Source organism: Falco peregrinus, chromosome 11 (assembly GCF_023634155.1).
Source record: "Falco peregrinus isolate bFalPer1 chromosome 11, bFalPer1.pri, whole genome shotgun sequence".
Taxonomy (NCBI): Eukaryota; Metazoa; Chordata; class Aves; order Falconiformes; family Falconidae; genus Falco; species Falco peregrinus.
Window position 1 is genome coordinate 14,498,042 of NC_073731.1, and position 20,704 is coordinate 14,518,745.

The 20,704-nt window shown below is 36.6% G+C and overlaps 1 protein-coding gene across 1 annotated transcript in view; it reads right to left on the reverse strand.

Moving 5' to 3' along the window:
* The window catches only part of KIF6 (kinesin family member 6), a 158,357-nt gene that overhangs the window by 45,982 nt on the left and 91,671 nt on the right, over nt 1–20,704 (reverse strand). The window contains exons 14-15 of the mRNA XM_055816372.1: nt 10,750–10,852; nt 4,244–4,299 (exon numbers count right to left, since the gene is read on the reverse strand). Of these exons, the coding sequence (XP_055672347.1) occupies nt 4,244–4,299; nt 10,750–10,852 (159 nt within the window). The remainder of the gene's footprint in view (nt 1–4,243; nt 4,300–10,749; nt 10,853–20,704) is intronic.

Genomic DNA, 20,704 nt, shown 5'->3' on the forward strand with positions numbered 1-20,704 from the left:
ATGTCAGTGCTGGCCCACTTTCCACTTCTCCTACACTGATTACAGAGTTCTCATTAGTTCACTGACCTCTCAGTTATTTCTTTCCAGTTTGACTCATGCTGGTTTTCTGTATTTGTCTTTTAAAGTCTAGTCCTTGAGTACATTCTCTAGTCATACGTAAACAATTCTGAATAGTTCACTGAAATCAATCCAGACATGTCTACGTATTCAAAATCCATACGAAGTGCCCCTCAATGCTCGCACCAAAGCCCTCTGCTCCTTTGTTTGTGCCTATACAGAGGTTTGTGTAATAATGCAGTAAAATGACCTGGCTTAGAACCACTTCCCTCTTTCTTGTCTTTTATTTATTTATTTATTTATTTATTTATTTTAAAGTATTTGAAAAAGACAGTTTTCATCCTACAATAAAATTCACTTTCTTATTTCTAGGAGGTCGTTGTGAATAGTAAGCATAATGAAAAATCTAAGACATACATATTATTTTCCATAAAAATAATGTAAAAATCTCTGCATTCTCTGAGTGCTATTAAACATAAAAAGAGATAGAATCCAGGAATATGTGGTATAGTAGCAAAGACGCATACTAGCCACAATGTCTCATTTCTGATATTATAGTCACTCCACACTTAAACTCCAGCTTACATCTCAGCATTGTTTCCCTTAATCTTTTTATGCAAGCAATAACATCAGCAAAAGCCTACCATGAAAATCTTACTGCAAATTTCTTTTTCCAGCCCTAACTTCCTGATGTTTTTGAAGTGTCAGTGTAATTGAGAAGTGGTTGGAGCATTTTGTGTAATTTTCTCTGCAAAACACTAATATTTCCAAAGTCAGTATGAAAGGGTATTGTGACATAAAAGTTACAGCCAACTGCTGTCACTATCTCAAAATATAATGAGACTGCATGAAATAGGCTCTATGGCCTCTGTGGTACATAGTTTTATACTATTAAGTGTAGCTTAGAAATAACAGAAACTGATATTGATGGGATCTGTTCTTGATTGTGCACAACAAGGCAGCCAGGAATGCTTAAAGAAACCAAAACAACAATAAAAGTAAATTAAATATCTAGTTGCAGGCCACAAATTACTCTTATTTCTCCTACCACGTTTTCAGTAAAAATTTGGCACGTTAGTAACTTTACTTAGCATCCTTAATGGCCTTCTGAATATGTATGCTATGATGAGACAGACCTAACCAAAAGGTTTTTTTCAGGCTGCTAGTGTAATACAAACTAGTGTAATTGCATTGACTAAGCTGAAGAAGCCAGAAAGTGTCACACTGAATGCAAAGATTTAATAATTGTTAAAGAGGTGATAATAGGTAGATTTATTAAAAATTATGACTAAAAAACACAGAAGGAACTGAAGGAAAGAATGTACAATATGATCACTCTCAAGCCTCAGACATCACTGCTTAAAAACCATCCACAAAGTAACGTACGTCTTCATAATCTGCATAGATCAGCTTAGGGATAGCTATAAAAGGATACAACATGGATGGAATTTCTTGCTTATATGGTAGAATTACAGTACAAACTAAATGAAAAGACTGTTTTTCCATTTTACAACCAAAAAAAAAATAATATTGAGAGAAATAAAACTAATTTTCAATTTGAAAACACTTCACTTGTAATTGAACTTTACATACCAAAACAAAACCAAAATGTGTAATTTTGAGCAATTTTTCTTAGAACTTTGGAGTCATTTCTAGTTTGACTCTTAAAGGAGCTTTTCAATATTCTTGTGGACTACAAGCTATTACCATTTCCTATAGGAGGCATATAAGCATTGTCAAGTTCAGCACAATGATACTGAATTGTTACACAGCTGCTTGTTTTGTTCAAGGGATCAGTTTGGTTTTTTGGGCTAGATATACATATGAATATGCAGATTTTTGTTCCGTTCCTGTTCCCACATATACTTCACTGCTTCACTTACAACACTGAAGAACTTAACCAAAACCAAATTTTGAAACAGATGCTTTTAATTGCAGGAAAAGCCATACTCTACTGCACTATAGCTATCAGAAGTTTTGTCTAACTTACTGGAGAAAAACCCACAACGATTCAATCCAAACCAAGGATTTATTTTAGATTTTGCTGGGAACCATGGAAACAGAGTCTTGAGCAGCTACATCTATGTTGCTTCAGTACATTATTTCTAAGAGCTGCCACATTAGACTCCTGCAAATCTCAGGAGACTTACAGACCACACAAGTCTTGTCCCAACATGACAGTACAAGTGGTACCTTCAGAACAGGCATGTGTTCCACCACATCGTATACTGTCTCCTACACCCTCCAAACATTTGTTCATCCCCTAAGACATTTGTAAAGATATAAGGTATATGTAAGGTGGCTGCTAGGGTTCTGTCTTCAAGCAGCACAGTTGCAGCCCCAGGCACTGAGAAAGATGTGCTTGTGTGTGGCTGCTTATTGCTGGTGTTCACTTATGCCTGCTCCAAAGTGGATTTCAACTTCACCAAGAGAAAGGAATTTGACACCTAGTGCTGACTTTGGCTTTACCTTATTTAAGCCACAAAATCTCTTGGGCTTATCACAGACAAATAAATCTAGGAGACAGAGGTAAATCAGGACAGTGTGGACTTCAAGATGGCAGCAGAGAGAAAAAGCTGGTATCCTGATGTGATGGCTCATGTTCACACCTGTGCACACCACTGCCCAAAAGCTGAAAGCATTATTCAGCTTGGAGATGCTTCCTGTTACTTGGCATTGTCCTTGATAGTAGGCTTAACCTGCTCTTCCAAGTTTATCACGGGAGAAAGACTACTTGGCAGGATTTATGTGAGTTTATATGGACACCAGAGAGACCCATAGTTGCAAGGTGGATATTGAAATTCTGCTTTCATGGGCCAATCTGTGGATATCCACGCACAAGTTCTGTACTGACATTTATGTGCTGGCCAGTCTGAAGGAGACAAATGAGCCTACTGAGAGAAGGCAGGGTGAATCAAGTGTCTTGTAGAAATAACACGGTGTTCAGAACACTGCTCCAGCAGGGCTCAGCACCTGATGTCTCTAGTTCTGGATCGCTTCCAAACACCCTTTGTGCTGCGGTTTGAAAACACAGTGCCAACATGGCTGAGGCTTTCTGCATAGCTGACATGACTTTAAATATACTGCATAATATCTCTGAGGGACTTGTGGTATACCCGAAGGTGATTGGGAGGGGAATCTGGCAGTAGCTACTGTCGCGACCACATAGAATATAATCACGGCTATGGTGAAAGTACAGAGCTCTTGTCAGGAATGCCATGAGATTTTTGTCCTTTCCCAGAAGTCAGCTACAGTTGTAAGGCAAGAAGTGATGATAATGACTTTATTGTGCTGGTGCCACCCAAAGAGGAAGGAGACAGAAATTGAGAGCAAGGTCTATATCACTGCACCTGGATGCCAGATTACCCTTAAATCTAGCCCCTCACAGCCTGTATCTGGAAGCTTGAAGAGACTTGGTTCACCTGAATGTGTGCATACAGGAGGACATGGACCTGATCTCAAAGGACTTCAGGGATAGAGGACAAAACTGTGTTTCACATCTGGCAGAGAGACTGGATAGACAATTCTTAGGAAAGAAGCTACAGGCCTTGAAACAACAGAACCCAGAAATCAACTACAAACATATCAAAGACTCCTAGGAGGATCAGATAAGACCTAGCCTGGGGCTGAATGTATATGTGAGTGATTTTTGGCTTTAAACAATCTGAAACTGGAAGCCAAGAGTATGCTGTTGGGGATTTATAGCAAAAAATTATGAAAACCCCCACGAAGCTGAGGGGCTCCTCAAAATTGTTCTAATTAATCTGTGCAAAGGAAATGCAGAGGGGTAATTCAACAATGAGATCTTTTATCAGAAGCTATATAAATTTATAGATAAATACAATCCTTAATCTGTCAATATCACAATTTGAAATTATGGTTTTGGATCCTTTTATCCCAAAATAAAATTCAGAAAACCCAGTGCTAATACTTTAACTTCTCCTTCTGATAGACTTTAGACATCCTGTCAAGCAAAGAACAGAGCTTTTTTTCACATGATAGTATTTGAAATAATCAAAACCAGTACATAAAATTATTACTGCTATCATCACCTAACCATTTACTGTATTGGAAATCTTAGTAATGCATTGACTCTTTTCTTTTAGAAATTAGATTCTCTTCCCATATCCTCTGAATGCTGTGATTTCATCAGCTAAAAGGTAAAATGAAGTTAAAATGTACTCACTTATTTTATTTCTCACTTCATTTAATTTTTCCCCAAGGCATTTAGCTTCAGCAAACCTGTCAATAAAAGCATAATGGTACTGAAGTAATTTAAAGAACAAGAAGTTAAACTAGTTGTTCACAATAAAATACAGAATTACTTTTTGATTTGTCAGTAGAACTAGCTGGAAACAATTTTCCATCAGAAAAGATTGTCTGGTCTAAAAGAAATAATTTCTGAAAGAAACCATGCAACAAATATGTTTTATAGATGGACAAAACAAATTTATTTGACTTTTGTATTTTAAAAATTATGTTATTTCAATTCTAATGATTGGATTGTCTTAAATATTCATATTATACTACAATATTAAATTTAATATGCTACATTACGTGCAAAGTGTTAACATACAGTTATATAAAAGTAAAATAAAAAGAACCCAAGCAAAGTCAAAACAAAATGTTTGAAAGTATTAGAACTTCTTCTCACCAGGAATTTTCAAATTTCAGCCTGTAATTTGCATATTGCTGATGGCTGCTGTTTGTGCTGTGTGAAAATGTACATCCCAGTCACCAAAAAACCTCTCAATCAGAAATATGAGAAAGTATGACAAAACTAAATTATTTTTTTTTCTACAGATAGTTCTTATGCAAATGCAGACTTTCAGATGATATTCAGCTACTGCTCAAATACCAACACAAGCCAAAGCTAGCCACATGAAGATATGCAAGTAGCAAGCAAGAAACAAGCTGAGAAGGATAGAAACAAATCAATGAATCAGGCTTTGGAAACTCCGTTTTTGTAGTATGCAAATAGCTTGACCTCAAATCAAAACTGGAAATCAGGTTTTTTTAAATTCTGAAATTCCCATCAGGTTCCAAATTAATTCAATGACCACTTCCTTATTATATTTAAATAATCAGATTTTCACATGGTATGTGAAATATGTGTCAGATCTAAGCAGATCCTTGAAAAACAGCTGTCTACAGAGCTTTCCAAATTCACTTATATTCTCTACATTTCCTGCAGTCTGCTAGAATTTGATGCCTTCTCCTTTTGTGCTTTTTTTTCTGTAGTATTTTGATCTTTTACAGCAGTCGCTGTCATAATTGTTCTCTTACACTTATTCAACTCAGTACTATATAAAATTATTGATGACAAATGGCATACATATCAGGCTTTCAGATGCCAAGCATATTCTGCTGTAAAAATAATGACAGTCAATTCAATGTACAATGGCAAAGTCTCAAGAGTCTCTGACAGAACTGAGGCTTGTTCAAGGAAATATCCATTGTAATAGTCTAAATGGCAATATTTTAAAATGTAGGATGATTTGCTACATTGTGACATTTGTGTAGGACATTAGGCTTGACATGAAATTCTGAATTGTTACTTGAATATGTACAAGTTGAACCTTGCTGAATGTGGGTGTAGAACTGTAAAACTTAATTGTTAAACAAGTCTTCAGCTGATCGGGAAGAGTCTTGGTCTAGCCAAAGTAACTGAGGAAATCCACGAGTTGTATATCTGTCTAAGTCAAACAATGGCAAAACAGAGTAAAGAAATAAGACTTTCCTCTGGGGAGGTGGGGTTTGGAAAATTGCCCCTTCTCAACTAATTAGTCCTTTTCTCTGTAAAATTGGAACAAGTTAGAATTTCAGGTGCCCGCATTCCTACCTGCTCATGAACATTTTCTTTCAAGGCTGATTTCAACAAGGCTAATAAATGGCTGGAGCTGGAGGGTTTCTCAGCACTTACTGTTTCTTACATAGAGAAGGCAGAAGCCTTTGAATGATCTGTGAGACTTTTATATAAGTTTTTTCCACTGATGTTGTCCTAGAGCACACAAGCAGGCCTCGAAGACTGTGTAAAGATCAAAGAGAAACACCCGAAAGCAATTCTCTCTTTCTTTCCCTCAGCTCCCATGAGCCAAATACTAAGTTCATCAATTCCTTAGTAATTCCAGAGGTAAATCTCCTGCTGATTATTCATTCTGATTCATGTTCACAGAGAGATTTAGCAGGACAAGCTGAAGCCAGCTATCTATCCAGCCCTTATTCGTAGGTTCCTGCCAACAGTGGAATGGGCCATGCATCTGTTTCTCAAACACCACAGTTTATAAACTGGCACAATAACATAAACTGAAATTTGGCATTAATTTATGACAGTCCAAAAAATTCCATCTGTGACTATGAATCATAGTCAAATAAAATAAACCAGATAAAGACAGAAGATTTGTCTCTAATATTGAAAGGGGAAAAGCTATTTCTGACACTCCAATAAAAACGTGGCATTATTTTGCATAAAGGTGGTATTGCTATGAACAGTCATGAGTGAACAATTATATCGTTAGCTGAAAAGAGTTCATGTGTATCCTACATGGACACCACTCCACAGAAAGGCTGAAGTTGCCAAATCATGGCTTCTATTACCTACAAAAAAAATATTCCATGATGAAACCCCAAGGTGAACTTAACCACTAATTTTAGTGGAACAAGCATACTTGCAAAGACTTCACTCTTTGAATGTAAATGCCAATAATTAAAAAATAAATATTTTGAAAAACAAAACTCCAACTCATAATGTAAACCAACACAAACTCAGAGGCTGTCTAATGAGAGAATGGAGACATTTAGTGAATTAAATGAACATTCACTCATTTTTAATTACTAGAAATTACAACAAATGACCAAAGTGAAACTCATCTTTTCCATGAAACTCATCCATAGATACTGAAAACACAAGTTAGCTGCTAACCATCTGAAACACAGAAAGAGATGAAAGGAGAAAGTGGAAAAAAATAACGGAGAATAACAGAATGGAAACTAGATTTACATTATATCTGTAAACTCCGTAGGATTTTACTACTGGATATATTGTTTAGGATGGGATTTAAAAGCTTCGTACAGTATGCAATATTAGATTGAAGTGTCTCAGCTGGGAAGATATCTTGGTAGTATATTTCACCAGAAAATGAGATGCATTTTTCTCCTTCTCAGAGAAACAGTGCTAAGAGGACATGGTTGCATTGAGAAACAGGATATTATTTAGTTCTCTGGAAGTTAAGTATAAGAAGTCCAAACTGCAGAAATTGGATTCTGCCTGGGATTTCTTTTAAGCAGTGCAGCAGTTATTAATATATAGAAGAAAACTGAAAAAGGATTGCTTCGTATTACCAGCAAACTAAGCTGTAGAAGATCACTGTTTCGATGTTACAAAGCCACTTCCCATAGGCAACTGTCCTAATAGGATAGTGTGAATCTATTGCTTTTCACTTGAACAGTAAGTCAGTAAATGAGCTTCAGAGAGAAATTATCCTTAACTATATAAGTTTCCCCACTTTTAAAATACAAAGATGGTACTGAGTTACACCATGGCTTCACCAAGGGCAAGTCCTGTCTGACCAACCTAGTGAACTTCTGTGATGGAATGACTACACCAGTGGACAAGGGAAGAGCCAGAGATGCCATCCATGTGAACTTCTGTAAGGCCATTGACACAGTCCTCCACAGCATCCTTCTCTCTAAATTGGAGAGCTATGGATTTGATGGATGGACTGCTCAGAGGACGAGGAATTGGTTGGATGGTTGCATCCAGGGGGTACTAGTAAAATTCTCAATGTCCAGATAGAGGCTGGTGAAAAATGGTGTTTCTTAGGTGTCTGTATTGGTACCAGTAGTGTTTATTATCTTCATCAATGACATAGTGGGATGGAATGCACTCTCAGCAAGTTCGCATATAACACCAAGTTGAGTGGTGCAGTTGACACACCTGAGGAATGGGATACCATCCAGAGGGACCAGGACAAGCTCAAGAAGCGTGTCCTGGTCCTCAAGAACCTCATGAGGTTCAACAAGGCCACGTGCAGGGTCTTGCACCTGGCTCAGGGCAGGTGTTGGTACCAATACAGCCTGGGGAATGAAGAGATTGAAAGCAGCCCTGCTGAGAAGGACTTGGGGGTACTGGTGGATGAAAAGCTGGACATGAGCCAGCAACATGCACTTGCAGTCCAGGTGGCCAACAGTATCCTGGGCTGCATCAAAAGAAGAGTAATCAGCAGGCTGAATGAGGTGATTCTGCCCCTCTGCTCCACTCTCGTGAGACCCCCCTGGAGTACTGCACCCAGCTCTGGAGCCCTCAGCACTGGAAACACATGAACCTGTTGGAGTGGGTCCAGAGCAGGGTCCAGAAGGTGATTAGAGGGCTGGAGCACCTCTCCTGTGAGGACAGGCTGAGAAAGGCTGGGGTAGTTCAGCCTGGAGAAGGCAAGGCTCTGGGGAGACCTTGCAGCAGCCTTCCAGTGCCTAACAGGCGCCTGCAAGAAAGCTGGAGGGGGACTTTTTACAAAGGCATGTAGTGATAAGACGAGGGGGAATGGCTTTAAACTGAAAGAGGATAGATTTAGATTTGATATAAAGAAGAAAATCTTCACTATGAGGGCAGTGAAACACTGGCACAGGTTGTGCAGAGGTGGTAGATGCCCCATCCCTGGAAACATTCAAGGATGGGGCTCCAAGCAACCTAATCTGCTTGAAGATGTCCCTGCTCACTGCAGGAGGGTTTGACTAGATGACCTTTAAAGGTCCTTTCCAACCCAAATTATTCTGTGATTCTATGATAATTAGCAAGCCAAGAAAATCTACCCAAAATACCCAAAGGAAAAAGAAGACAGCTAAAAATAAGTAATTTGTGAACCAAATACTCTCTGTGGTATGACAGAAGTGGTTATGTAACTACAAACAAAATTATTAACATGAGAGGCCTACATATAAAGGGAAGTTATGGTAATCTTTAAACATGTGGTGTCCACACACTTCTTCCTGTGCAATTTGAACACTGGCTGGGTAACAGAGCTTTTGTCTAACTGGTAGTTCAGAGGCTGCATTCCAAATTACAGACTTGACTTTATATAAATCCATTCTAATTAATTTGGTAAACTTGGAGCTATAGGCATCTTTGCTAAAAATGACTGCAAATGGCAGGGGTAAACTGTCTTGCTCCAGCATATCAATATTCACACTAGTAGTGATTTCAACAATCAGCTGATGCATATTAAAAAGGGGTTACTCAAGGCATTAGTTTGAATCTCTGTCCTTTAGGGAAACCAAATCTGGCATCAAACTTTGTGGGTTCTGCCCATCTCTATTACATGTTCTGAAACCAGAAGGAAATACCGGTTTGCTTCATAGTAATATAAAACAGAAAATATGGAAGAATTGTGATTAACTAGAGGAAACACAGGGCATGGCTTAGAACTGTATTGCTCCCATTATTGTGTTGTGACCATGAAGTGTTCTGCTCAATTGACAGCAATGCCAGAAATGATTGCAGTGTAATTATTTGTGCAGTGATGGTGCAGTGATGTGGCATCATCTGATACACTGATCAGAAGAAAGGCATCATTAAACATCCAATTTACATGGATAAATTCTTACATACATCTAATATTTTGGCAATTTGTGTCCCTGTGGCCAAGTTATAGATCCAGGCAGAAAGTTAACCAGTTCAGGAAAGTGACAAATAGCAATATCTTGAATAAGTCACAGAGATGTGGAGAACATTTCTTGCCTCAGTTTCATGGAAGTAGGTGAGTATAAGACTCAATGACATTGAAAACAATGTCTTTCATGCCTACTAAGTGGGAAAATTATGTTATTAAAAAAGCAGAAGAAAGCAGGAGAAGGAGAAAACCCAAGACAAAAAACCCCCCAACAAACAAACAAAAAAAACCCCTGTTAGGGCAAATGTTAGTTACAAGAGTTGACTGAGAGACTGCTTTTGGCATCTCCAATCTCAAAATTTTGTATTTTTCTTGGAGTGCATGGCACATTAATACTTGAAAAACTGACACTGAAACAGTACTGTTATTCAATCGACATGGACAACTGTTGGTGGATTAATTTCCAAGATGATTAAAATCTGCTTTATGGAAATCGATGCTTTCAATGTTATGTTATTACCACCATCTTCACTGGAAGGTTTTGAAATGTTTTGCCAGCATTTAATGTGGAGGAGAAAAGTATTTTTTCTGTTTTTTGAGTGCAAAAGTGGCAGAGAGAAGCTAAAATCACTTGGCAAACAAGCTAGGAACAACAGACAAAAGCACATGTTAAACATCTCCTAGCTTACTGTCCAACTCAGTGCTGAAGCCAGTAAAGCATTTCTGACAATGGAAGTAGTTGCAATAATTGGTTCGGTCACATGGATCTTACTTCCTCTGGATAATTCATGATCATGAATACTATTACCCCATTGCTTCAACATGGCTATGAAGAAAAGATGAATAAAACCAGAGGAAATATGCACTAAGATTCCTCATGCCACTTTCATGTTCTATCCAGACTTTTATTCTGTCACCACTCTGTGCCTTCTGAATATGAAATATCCTCAGTAAGAAAAGGAAAAGTTTGTGTATCAAGTTCTCTACAGAAGCCTGGGATGTCTGGTGTAAAATTATGCATTCCTACCCAGACTCAAAATGAACTCTCAGATGTCTACCTCCAGCTGTATCTTGCTGTGATACTCACCTCTGTTTTAGAAGCTTTTTGTTGTCCTCAATGATTATGCTGTCAGCACGGTCCCGCTTGAAGACTTCAAAAGCTTCCTGACATCCAAGTGACATCTTTCCTCCTGACCCAAGAAAAAAAAATAAAGGGAATTACTTCAGTCTCATCAAAAGACAGACAATTTGCATTAATGTAACTCCTATTTAGATAAATATAGCAATTCAGCCCAGGGGTCTTAAAGCACCCAGATGATGTTCACTGTTCCATCAATGGGAAAGCATTTTTGACAAAAGATTTCTATTAACTGAAAAATAAATTTAATTTCACTCCACTTCTCTAAAGTCTGAATGTTTGAACTGTATAATTTCTCAAGACAACTTGAAATGCTCATAAGTAAAAACCAAACTTTAAAAATTTAAAATATGTGAAATATTCTTGAGTGTGAATCAGAGGTATTTTCACAACAGCAAACTGCAATTTGCTTTGGTATTTCTTTCATTCCCATTTCATAATGGCCCCTAAACATACCTTGAATATTTTCAGTATTCTTGGAAGGAAAAAACCCCAAGCTTCTTCAGTTATATATTAGTGAATGCTTTTCACCCCCTTTTAAGCAAAGCAGGTATTCTACCTACAAAAATGGTTGTATACTGCCTTTTACATGTTCAACATGGTGTTTGTTTCCTTTTGCGCACCAGAAGGTCAAGACCTATTTGGCCTTCAAATCTTTTTAAAAATCACTACCGGAAAGTATTACAGTCTGTATTATTTACCAGTTCTCATTGCTAGATGACCTAGAGATTCAAGTGAGAAATCATGCACCTGTATTATCATTAACAAAAAAATTTCAAAAGCTTAAGGAGAATTAAAGATTATACCAGCATCTGTGTTATCACAAGTACTCATATGTCAACAAATACGGAAGGAGAAAGGATGAGATTTGCACATAAAAACATTACAGTAATAAAGATTATTCAGGAGCAGAAAGCGGTATGACAAATTCATAATAGCTCCACCTTTAATTCAACCTCATGGTTACAACTTAAACATCAAAATGCTGTTCCATAAACTGGAATTTGATCTTCCTTAGGTTTTTTTCCTCTAGAGTCTTGTGTCCTACTCACAAACATTCCTTCCTGCTTCACACCTACTGAGACCCCCAAATCCATTGTGCACAAGAGCTATAAAGTTTCCTGGGAGTTTTGCTGCACAAGAGTTTTCTACACATTTTGTGCCAATGGACCAGCATTACCAATAACATGTATGCATGTATGACAGTTATTTTCTGGGCAACCTGCTTTGCAATTTTGGTGTAAGTGGGGTTGATACATTAACAAAACATGCCTGTAACAGGTTGGGATATGCAATACTGGGATGCTACACCTTATTGAGGTCTAGCTCTTTTATAGTCTAGCTGCATTTTATAGTCACTCCAAATACGTTCTGCTGCCCTTCATCATACTTATAGTATCAGGATTACCTCCCACTGACTTCAGTGAGATTTCTGCAGTGTAAAATGCTGTTTACGGTGAAGGCTGGTAACAAAAACTAGCACTCTGGGTTCAATAAGCAGTAAAAGTTTAAAAAACTTTAATAAAAATATGGTAGAAAAATTTACCCTCTGTTTCAGTCAAAAGAATCAGCACATCTGTTACTAATTTAAAAATTTTGAGTTGAAAATAGAACAACCAGGAATGTTTGAATGGCAAAACATGCAGAAATGCTCCACCCTTTTTGAATAAGAAAATCAAAGAAAGATACAGGGCAGTCTTTACTGCTGTGTGATTCAAAGGAGCAAGCGGATTTAGGAAAATACATTTTTCTGTGATGATGACCTGAAAATAGAACGTTCATGTTTCATGCTTGCCTTGAAGAAAAACAGGCAGCTTTGCAAGCAGAATTTTATAGGACATTCATCCCATCACTAGCACTAATTTTAATATGCAGCCTGAATTGACCCTCTAGAATTGCTTTTGTTGCAGAAAAGGTTTGTATTAAGTGCAGAAAGCCTAGATGAAATTCATGGCTGAGCCTAAAATAAACAATGAAAAGCCCTTGCTCATACATAACACTACAATGTAAAGTATTTAACCCTTCTGGCAATGTTGCTGCCTTTGAGAGTACAAGTAAAAACAGCAGAAGTAGATTTAGAAAACAAAACTATTACAGTGATTATTGGTTCTGCCTGGCAGAAATGCATCAACCAAAATTAAAGGTAATCTGATAATCATTTTCCAGCTCTACATTAAGAGGCAGCAGATTTGTACAGCCAAGCAAAGCACACAAAAATAACCCCCCTGAACTCTTGGGAAGGGGAAATTTTCTGTTTATCCAGTCCATTTTAAGAAAACAAAGAAATATATGAAATAGTAAACAACTACAATCTGAAAATGGTAGCTAAGGAAAGGAGCTTAAAAAGGACCATTAGGATTATAAACTAGTATAATAAGAGCATAAAACTCTACAGAAGAATGTTGCAGCCTGTGGGTAATGACGGAGACACTCAGGATGATAATAAGGGAATACAGTAACGTTAATACTAGTAAAGAACGGCAAGAAACATTGGAAACTTGATGGAAGGCTTGTATTTTCATTCTGTTCGGTAATAAAGATTATTCCTTCTCCATGACTGACGTTGTATCTTCAATCATGCTCTTTCCATTTCCTTAAATAATCTATAATTGCATAAATAGCTTCACCTTCTTTCAGATGGACTCCAAGTGTAAAGGTGAACTAACATTATTGTCATGCTGTTTCTCCTGGGCCTAATTCAAACAAATAAAGCGCATGTTGTTTTAAAACAAGTTATTACTGAATTTCTGTTTCTCTCTAGCTGTAAATTGAAACCTATGTATAGCAATATATACTTGATATGACTAAAAGCAGAATTGAGAGAATAAACTATTGATGATAAAACATTTTATGGCAAGGTAGTGGAACAGTTCAGCTAAAACTGTTAGACCTGTAGAAAACAATTTCTTTTACTCTGAGGCCAAACAATTTCTCTTCTCCTTCTTTAATACCATGGCATAATGTTACAAAATAAACATTTGAAAATTCTTATCTAAGGAAGAATCATCATATCCTACAGGATGAGAACCAGGAAACACATGTCATCAAGTCATTACAATGTGAACTGGAATAATCATTACCATAAAAATAATTCAGATCATTGGAAAAAGCATAAAGTTTTCTTGCCATCACATTCATGAAATCCCAGTTGACAGGGTTGCATTAAAAAGTGATAAATTTTGTATTAACTTAATTTTAATTATACTCTTCCTGTTAGGTTGTGTAAATTAGCTTTAATATTAAACCATCTACAAGTATGTCCAACTCACAATGTGAAATTTACAACAAACCCAACATTATTTATAGCAAATTCAAACATCTGAAATTTTGGGGAAATTCAGGTTTGATCCGCACCCTGAATTTGAATGTTTAAGAACATTCACATTGAATGTTTGATTTCAGTCTGTACTTCTATCCAGTGTCCTCCACCAGCTTTCATATTAAGCAAAAAGTTTTGGTTCAATAGGCTCCTCTCATAAAATATACAAGTTACAGCTGTCCCACAGAACTTGGGTAAGTCAGAAAGCAGAATGAAAATGATGGCTCACAAGCTCTGAACAAGATCTGAAATGACCAAGAAATAGAAAGCTTGCTGTAGTATTGAAAATGGGCTAAACTCTTGAAATCAGTAATAAATCAAAACAAGCAGAGCAAAACTGTAATAAGGCTTTTGGATGTGGCTGATTACTTTTTGAGGTGACATGAAAAGATCAAAGCAATTTCAAGACTCAGTTGTACACCTACAGCAGCTAGAAGCCTGCATATCAGCAAAGTCCCTGGCAGATATTATGCACCCTATTCTATCACTGACTACAGATCATTTATTCTATACTATTCTATGTAAATACAAAAATGCTATTTACAGCCATCCTGAACAACAACTGTTTAGTGCCTCACAAACTTTAATTAGGAAAATAAAGGAACATGTAGGGTGTAGCGTAGCACTGGGTGTTAAACTGCCAGCAGAGAAATTACAGGACTGAATGCTATTTTTAAGTTAAATAGTATCCACTGGGATTACTCAAGGACTATATCTGAGTAGGTAAGAGCATGCAAGTGTATAAACTTAGATGTTATTTTGTTGCCACAAGTAATCAAACATGGCCGTACATATTTAAATAATCACACTGATTTTTAAATTTATCCAACACCCACAAATACCATTGCAGCTTTCTTCAGGGATCCTAGTTTATAAATACTGGACAATGTTTAAGGACTTTATTGCAGTGTTTTTTCATAAAGACTAAAGAGTGCTCAAACTGGAAGCGGTACTTCCCGAGTGCTGAGTCCAGCCCCTTTCTTTTTTTAGGTTGGTTTGTTGAAACAGGCTTTAATGCTTAGAGAGAGAAGACCTTCATAAAGTTTAATGTGTGAAACCCACAGAAAATGTTTATATTGCTCTTCAATTAAGTCCAGAAAAATCTGTCAAACAATAGCATGAAATTGGTATCTTCTCAGTCAGAAAACAGAATCACAGTGTCTCCTCAAAACCACACCTTGTAACCAGACTTTGGTCCTGGTATGAGAGCTCCACAGGGTTTCCAGCAGCCCTTATGCCAGAGGCTGCCAGTTTAACCTGCAAAAAGAATTGGAAAAAAACTCTCCAGCAGAGAAGAATTAAAAGTTGCAAATTGAACTGTTCTGAGGGAGGAACATTAAAACTGTTAACAAAAGCAAAGTCTTGGGAATAGCTATTCTGACCATGTGTTCTGATGAGAAAGGCATCTGTCCACTTATCTGCCCACACATCTGTTTTGCAGAAACTACATTTTCACAGTAGAAGACTTTGTCTTTCCATTCCTACCAAGTGCTCTATCAAATAAGATTTGTAAAACCTTCCACTGAAAGCAATAGGAGCAAAAGTCCCCTTGGCTTAAGGGAAGCTCTCATTCAAGGAAAGGTTGTCTGAAGAATTCTAGGACGGCAGCTAACAAGAATTGTGTCTTCATGCTTATAAAGACTATCATTCTGTTCATGCTATTATATATTTTTACTTATCAAACTGAACAAAGGAACTGTGGACACTTCCAAATGAAGCTAAAGTAAAAGTATTTGCTAAGTCTTTGTAAGAGGATTAAGGTATTAGAAGTGTTTGCATGTAAGCATAACTAATTACTTCTTTACCAGGATCCCCCAAGATATCAGAGCCATCTGTTCAGAATGGAAAAAAAGTAGATGTAACAAATCTTGGGAATGATGAATCAACAAAGAACAAATATTCAGAAATAGGAAAACAAACTACAACCCAATATACAACAAATACTTCCCCACTGCAAGGAACAGCTAAATTCTTCATGAAAAGCATGTGTGTTACATATGGCTACCTTCATTAGACTGCAATGCAAAAATGGGAAAGACATAAAACAAGGTTTGGTCATGGTACCCCTGTGGTGTTGAGCTGCAAAACATACTTTTTGGGAAAGTCAAAATCCTCAAAGGAAAACCAGAATATTCAGAGTCAATGAATTAAATAAAACATTGGCATAATTCAATTTCTCTGCCTCTGGAGTTTCTTTGTTTATTTACAGGAAAGGAAGAGGGCAAAAAGAACAGTTTATTGAGATTATGAGCCGTTTGTTGTGGGACTGAACATCATTGATCTAGGCAGGTCAGACTGCACTCCACAAGTGAACATTTCTACTGTGCAAACCCTTGAGTTAATTGGTCCACAGACATTTACCTAGGCATCATTTTATCCACGTAAAATTATTGGGTTGGCAATACAAACTATTCCATATATGCTGAAATAATTTATAAACAGAAGACAAACCACCACTAAATAAAACACTGCAAATGCCTAACAACAAAGAACAAACTTGTACAGGAGTGTGTTAAACACAAATCAAAGACAAGTGCCATTTCTACTACAATGAATATTGTTAGAGGATATGTGATCATTAAAAATCGGATTGCTTTAAGATTACTAAAATAAAAGAATAAAAATACAATTTCAACTTTGTAAAAGTCATTTTTGATAAAGCTCAAGTGGAATGCTTCCAAAAAAATCCCTCTAACCAACCATCTACAAGAATTCCATTAGGAGTAGTTCTTTACATTAATTAATATTCCTGTGCAGGAGTAAGGGAAATATTGATCTGTATTTTAAAATCAAAGGTTAAATGAAGTATCAACTTTAAAACAAGATGAAATTGACTATTTAAAGATTCTCCAGGATCATAGAACAACAACAACGAAACTCCAAATGGGATATGATAGCTGAATTTAATCATGTTGACTTCCTTCAGTTTCATTATTTTAAGAAATCTCAGGCAGCAGTACAGGTAAGAAAAGTATTTTTCATATTAATCCAGCCGTATGTTTTTAATAGCGCTCCTTTTTGAAAAGAAGCCGCTTGGCCTTTAATGCCTAATGATGTAATCAGAAATGCAATTTTAAGTTCCTTACTGACATGTCAGTTTCCTTACTGATAAATCTGACACCATATTGAACCTTACAGTGATCTCAATGTGAAAAGATTGAAACTATGGAAATTTCTTGCCTTCATTTGCATCTTCTGGAACATTAGTATACTAGTTTTTCTACCTGTCAAACATTGCAAAGCACAATGCCAGTGAGAATTACAGAATAAAATAAAATTGTTAATAGCAATTTAATATACCGTCATCACCTTCACCCGACAGAGCACATATTCTCCCAGGATGTGCTAGACTCAGTTAATAGGACCATTTTTAGCCTTATTCTGTTTCTGTTAATTATATATTCTAATAATTTCTCAGATTACATGGCATGGTTTCAAGATGCTGTAGAATATCTGCACTAGCATTAATGATTTATAGCATTCTTCCTTTCAAGCATTGGAACAGGCTGCCCTGGGAGGTGGTGGAATCACCACCCCTGGAGGTGTTTAAAAAACACACAGATGCAGCACTCAGGGACACGGTCTAGTCTTTGCAGTCTTGGGTTAACGGTTGGACTTTATGATCTTAAAGGTCTTTTCCAACCTAAATTGTTCTATGGTTCTACTCTTATGTTACCTAGTTATGCTTTTATAATTTCTTTAAAGACGCAATGGACAGCAGAGTTGTCAAATTCAAAGTGGAAGTAGAATAGCCGAGGCTGGAGTTAGAAGCTACTTGGCATGAACAAAACGTTTCCAGATATCAGCAGTGAGGAATGAAGTAGTGTATCTGTTGATACAACTAAGTTTTTCTCATGTTCTGATACGGATATTATTGCAGAAATATTTTACATTTCATGTATGACAGCTCATATGTCTCAAAAGAGAAAAAAAATAATTTTCAGCTGCTATTTGCAACCATTTACTTCTTTAAACTGCCTGTGAGATCATATTTGATTGTAGAATACATGCACACATTGAAAGTCCTTAATTAGTAGGTACAAAGCGAGAGCCTGAAATGAAGCATGGTAGGCTTGGCAGAAGCTCAGGGGGTGGATACAAAGGAAAATATGGAGTCAAACCCACAAGAACTTTAGGAGACCCACCCAACAGTGCTGCCACTTCTAAATAAATAAGATTCACTTTTGCTTATGCTGGGGTCACACATTTCAGATAACTTCTCATAAAACAGGACATATATCTTATACTGGATTGTGCAGTTTACAATAAACATTGGATATAAGAAATGAACTGTGCATTTCCCTTTCTTTGTAGGAGCCTAAATCTGTTCCCTGCAACAGTTGATGCAGTTGTAAAAATTTTACAAAATATAAGAAAGGGCCAATACATTAGGCATGAGTCACCTACCAACTTTAGACTACTGTGCTAAAGATGAAGGTTTCAGTTACAACTGAGTAAAAGCAAATTAATTGTAAATGTTTTGACATCCTTCATGTATTTTTCATGTTGCAGTAGCAATATTTGCTGCTTCTATTTTAGACCTGAAAAAGGGCTTTTATGTTCAAAAATTTGTCTGCCTTTTTCAACCAGACCAACATATTTACAAAAAGATAGAATATTCTCAACATGATTTGGCTAATTTACATGTTCTATGCTGAGTGATTGATATGGTATTTAAATTCTCCCTTTGCATGTATCTTTCTCAATTTTAGAAAAATGATACTGAATGGTGGGATAAGAATATTTTAAGAGATCTACCAAATGACAACCTACAACAATGGAGTCATGAGAGCTTGGACCAAATGCAAGTGAAGTTTTTTATTAGGGACATCTGTAGAGATCTGCATGTATTTTTGGTGCCTGGAGAATCATCTCCACCATCAATCTTGCCAGTAACACCATAAACCACAAAAGAGGCATATTTCATTTCCAGAGCAGTTTAGCAGAGGAAGAAGGACTTGTTATAAACATCAGTCTGGTTTTGGAAACATACTGTACCTTTAATTTCAGATTAAATTTTAGCTTTATTCTTTATTAAGACACTGAGGTTTTCTGAAGTAGAACTCTGTATGCACTATAACTTAGGTAGACAAGTAAAAAAAACGTCTGTAGCGGCTACACCATCAATTAGTGCCAGCTTGGGGCTACCTTAATATTTTATGCTATAAAATACAGGAGTGCAGGAGCTGCTTCATGAGAAATTGGTCTTTTCTTTTTTTCAGCAGGAACTCCAGCACCAAAAGAACAGAGTATGCTGAGGTAAAGACTTGAGAGCAGACACCATGAGATACACCCCATGGTAACCTATGTCTTCTCACCAGTCAGCACTCTAGATTAATTAATTTTACAATTTGCTATCTATTTACATTCAAGATGAGCAAGGTTTACCAGTCCTGTTGCTTACTCCTTTTGGCAGCTGACAATTAGCAATTAAGAGTGAAACTCTAAAAGAATGAACTTTGATTCTCTCTGTGTTGAAGCTTTATTGGAGTTTGCCTCTGAGGATGAACATGGTAGCATGTTGTGTACTACTGTCCAGATTTAAAAAAGTAATTAGACATGTTATTCCTGAGGAATGACCACACTAAATTTCAAGCACTCAGCTACTGAAGAAGCATTTTCTCCCTTCCTGAACAAGCCTTGTAACTGTTAAATTACTGACAGCATCCCCTCTTTCTCATGCCGTTGATGATGTTTTAAATAACACAGGTCAAAGCAGTCAATGTATATTAATTGTACTCTAAATACACACACAAAATGGAGCCTTCAGGAGTTTTAACTAGTTTTCTCAGAACTGAGGACTTCTAGGCATATGATAAACTCCAGAATTTCAGCATAGTCAAAATGGGAGTTCTGTGCACTTACAATAGCAGAAGTTTAGAGAACACTTGTGTAACTTTGCTCAGGTGCCCACTTGCTCTGAAACACCTACACTGACTGTGAGTCGCTGAATTTTCTATGGAATGAAGCACATTGTGCCTTTGGTGTTATACAACATTTGCATTTTAGTAAGCCTGAGGAGTTGGTGGTGCATGTAGAAAGAGAGTGGTTATTACCAGTCCCTGTAATACATACATATATTCAATTTTTATCTGTAATCGTTTTGAAATAGGAGCCAAAGTAGAAAAGGAGGAGATAAAAATGGGACCTGGACTTATACATAGAACAAATTGACTGGCTTCTTTCCTGAATTTTCACTTCAGCTTTTAAAAAAAATTATCAAATTGTTCTTTACAAATCTTTTAGCTACTTTTAGCTAAACCTTCAGCTCATTACTGTCAACTCTCCTCATCTGTCAAAGGCTTTTTACTTAATTTTAAAATGCTTTTGACCATATGTATTTTATTCTGAATTTAAAAAAAATAATATAAAAATCTATCTTGAAGAATGGAACTGTAAACACCAAATCTTTGTATACCATAAAAAAACCTGTTATAAAACAACACTTCCATTTTCTTAAAAAGACTCTTTTCAGCTATTGACTCAGGTTGATTTTTTTTATTTAATTCAAGGTGCTTACATGTAAACATGACATTCTAAATGAAATCTTACCCATGACTTGTTAATTGAGCTAATAAGCAACAA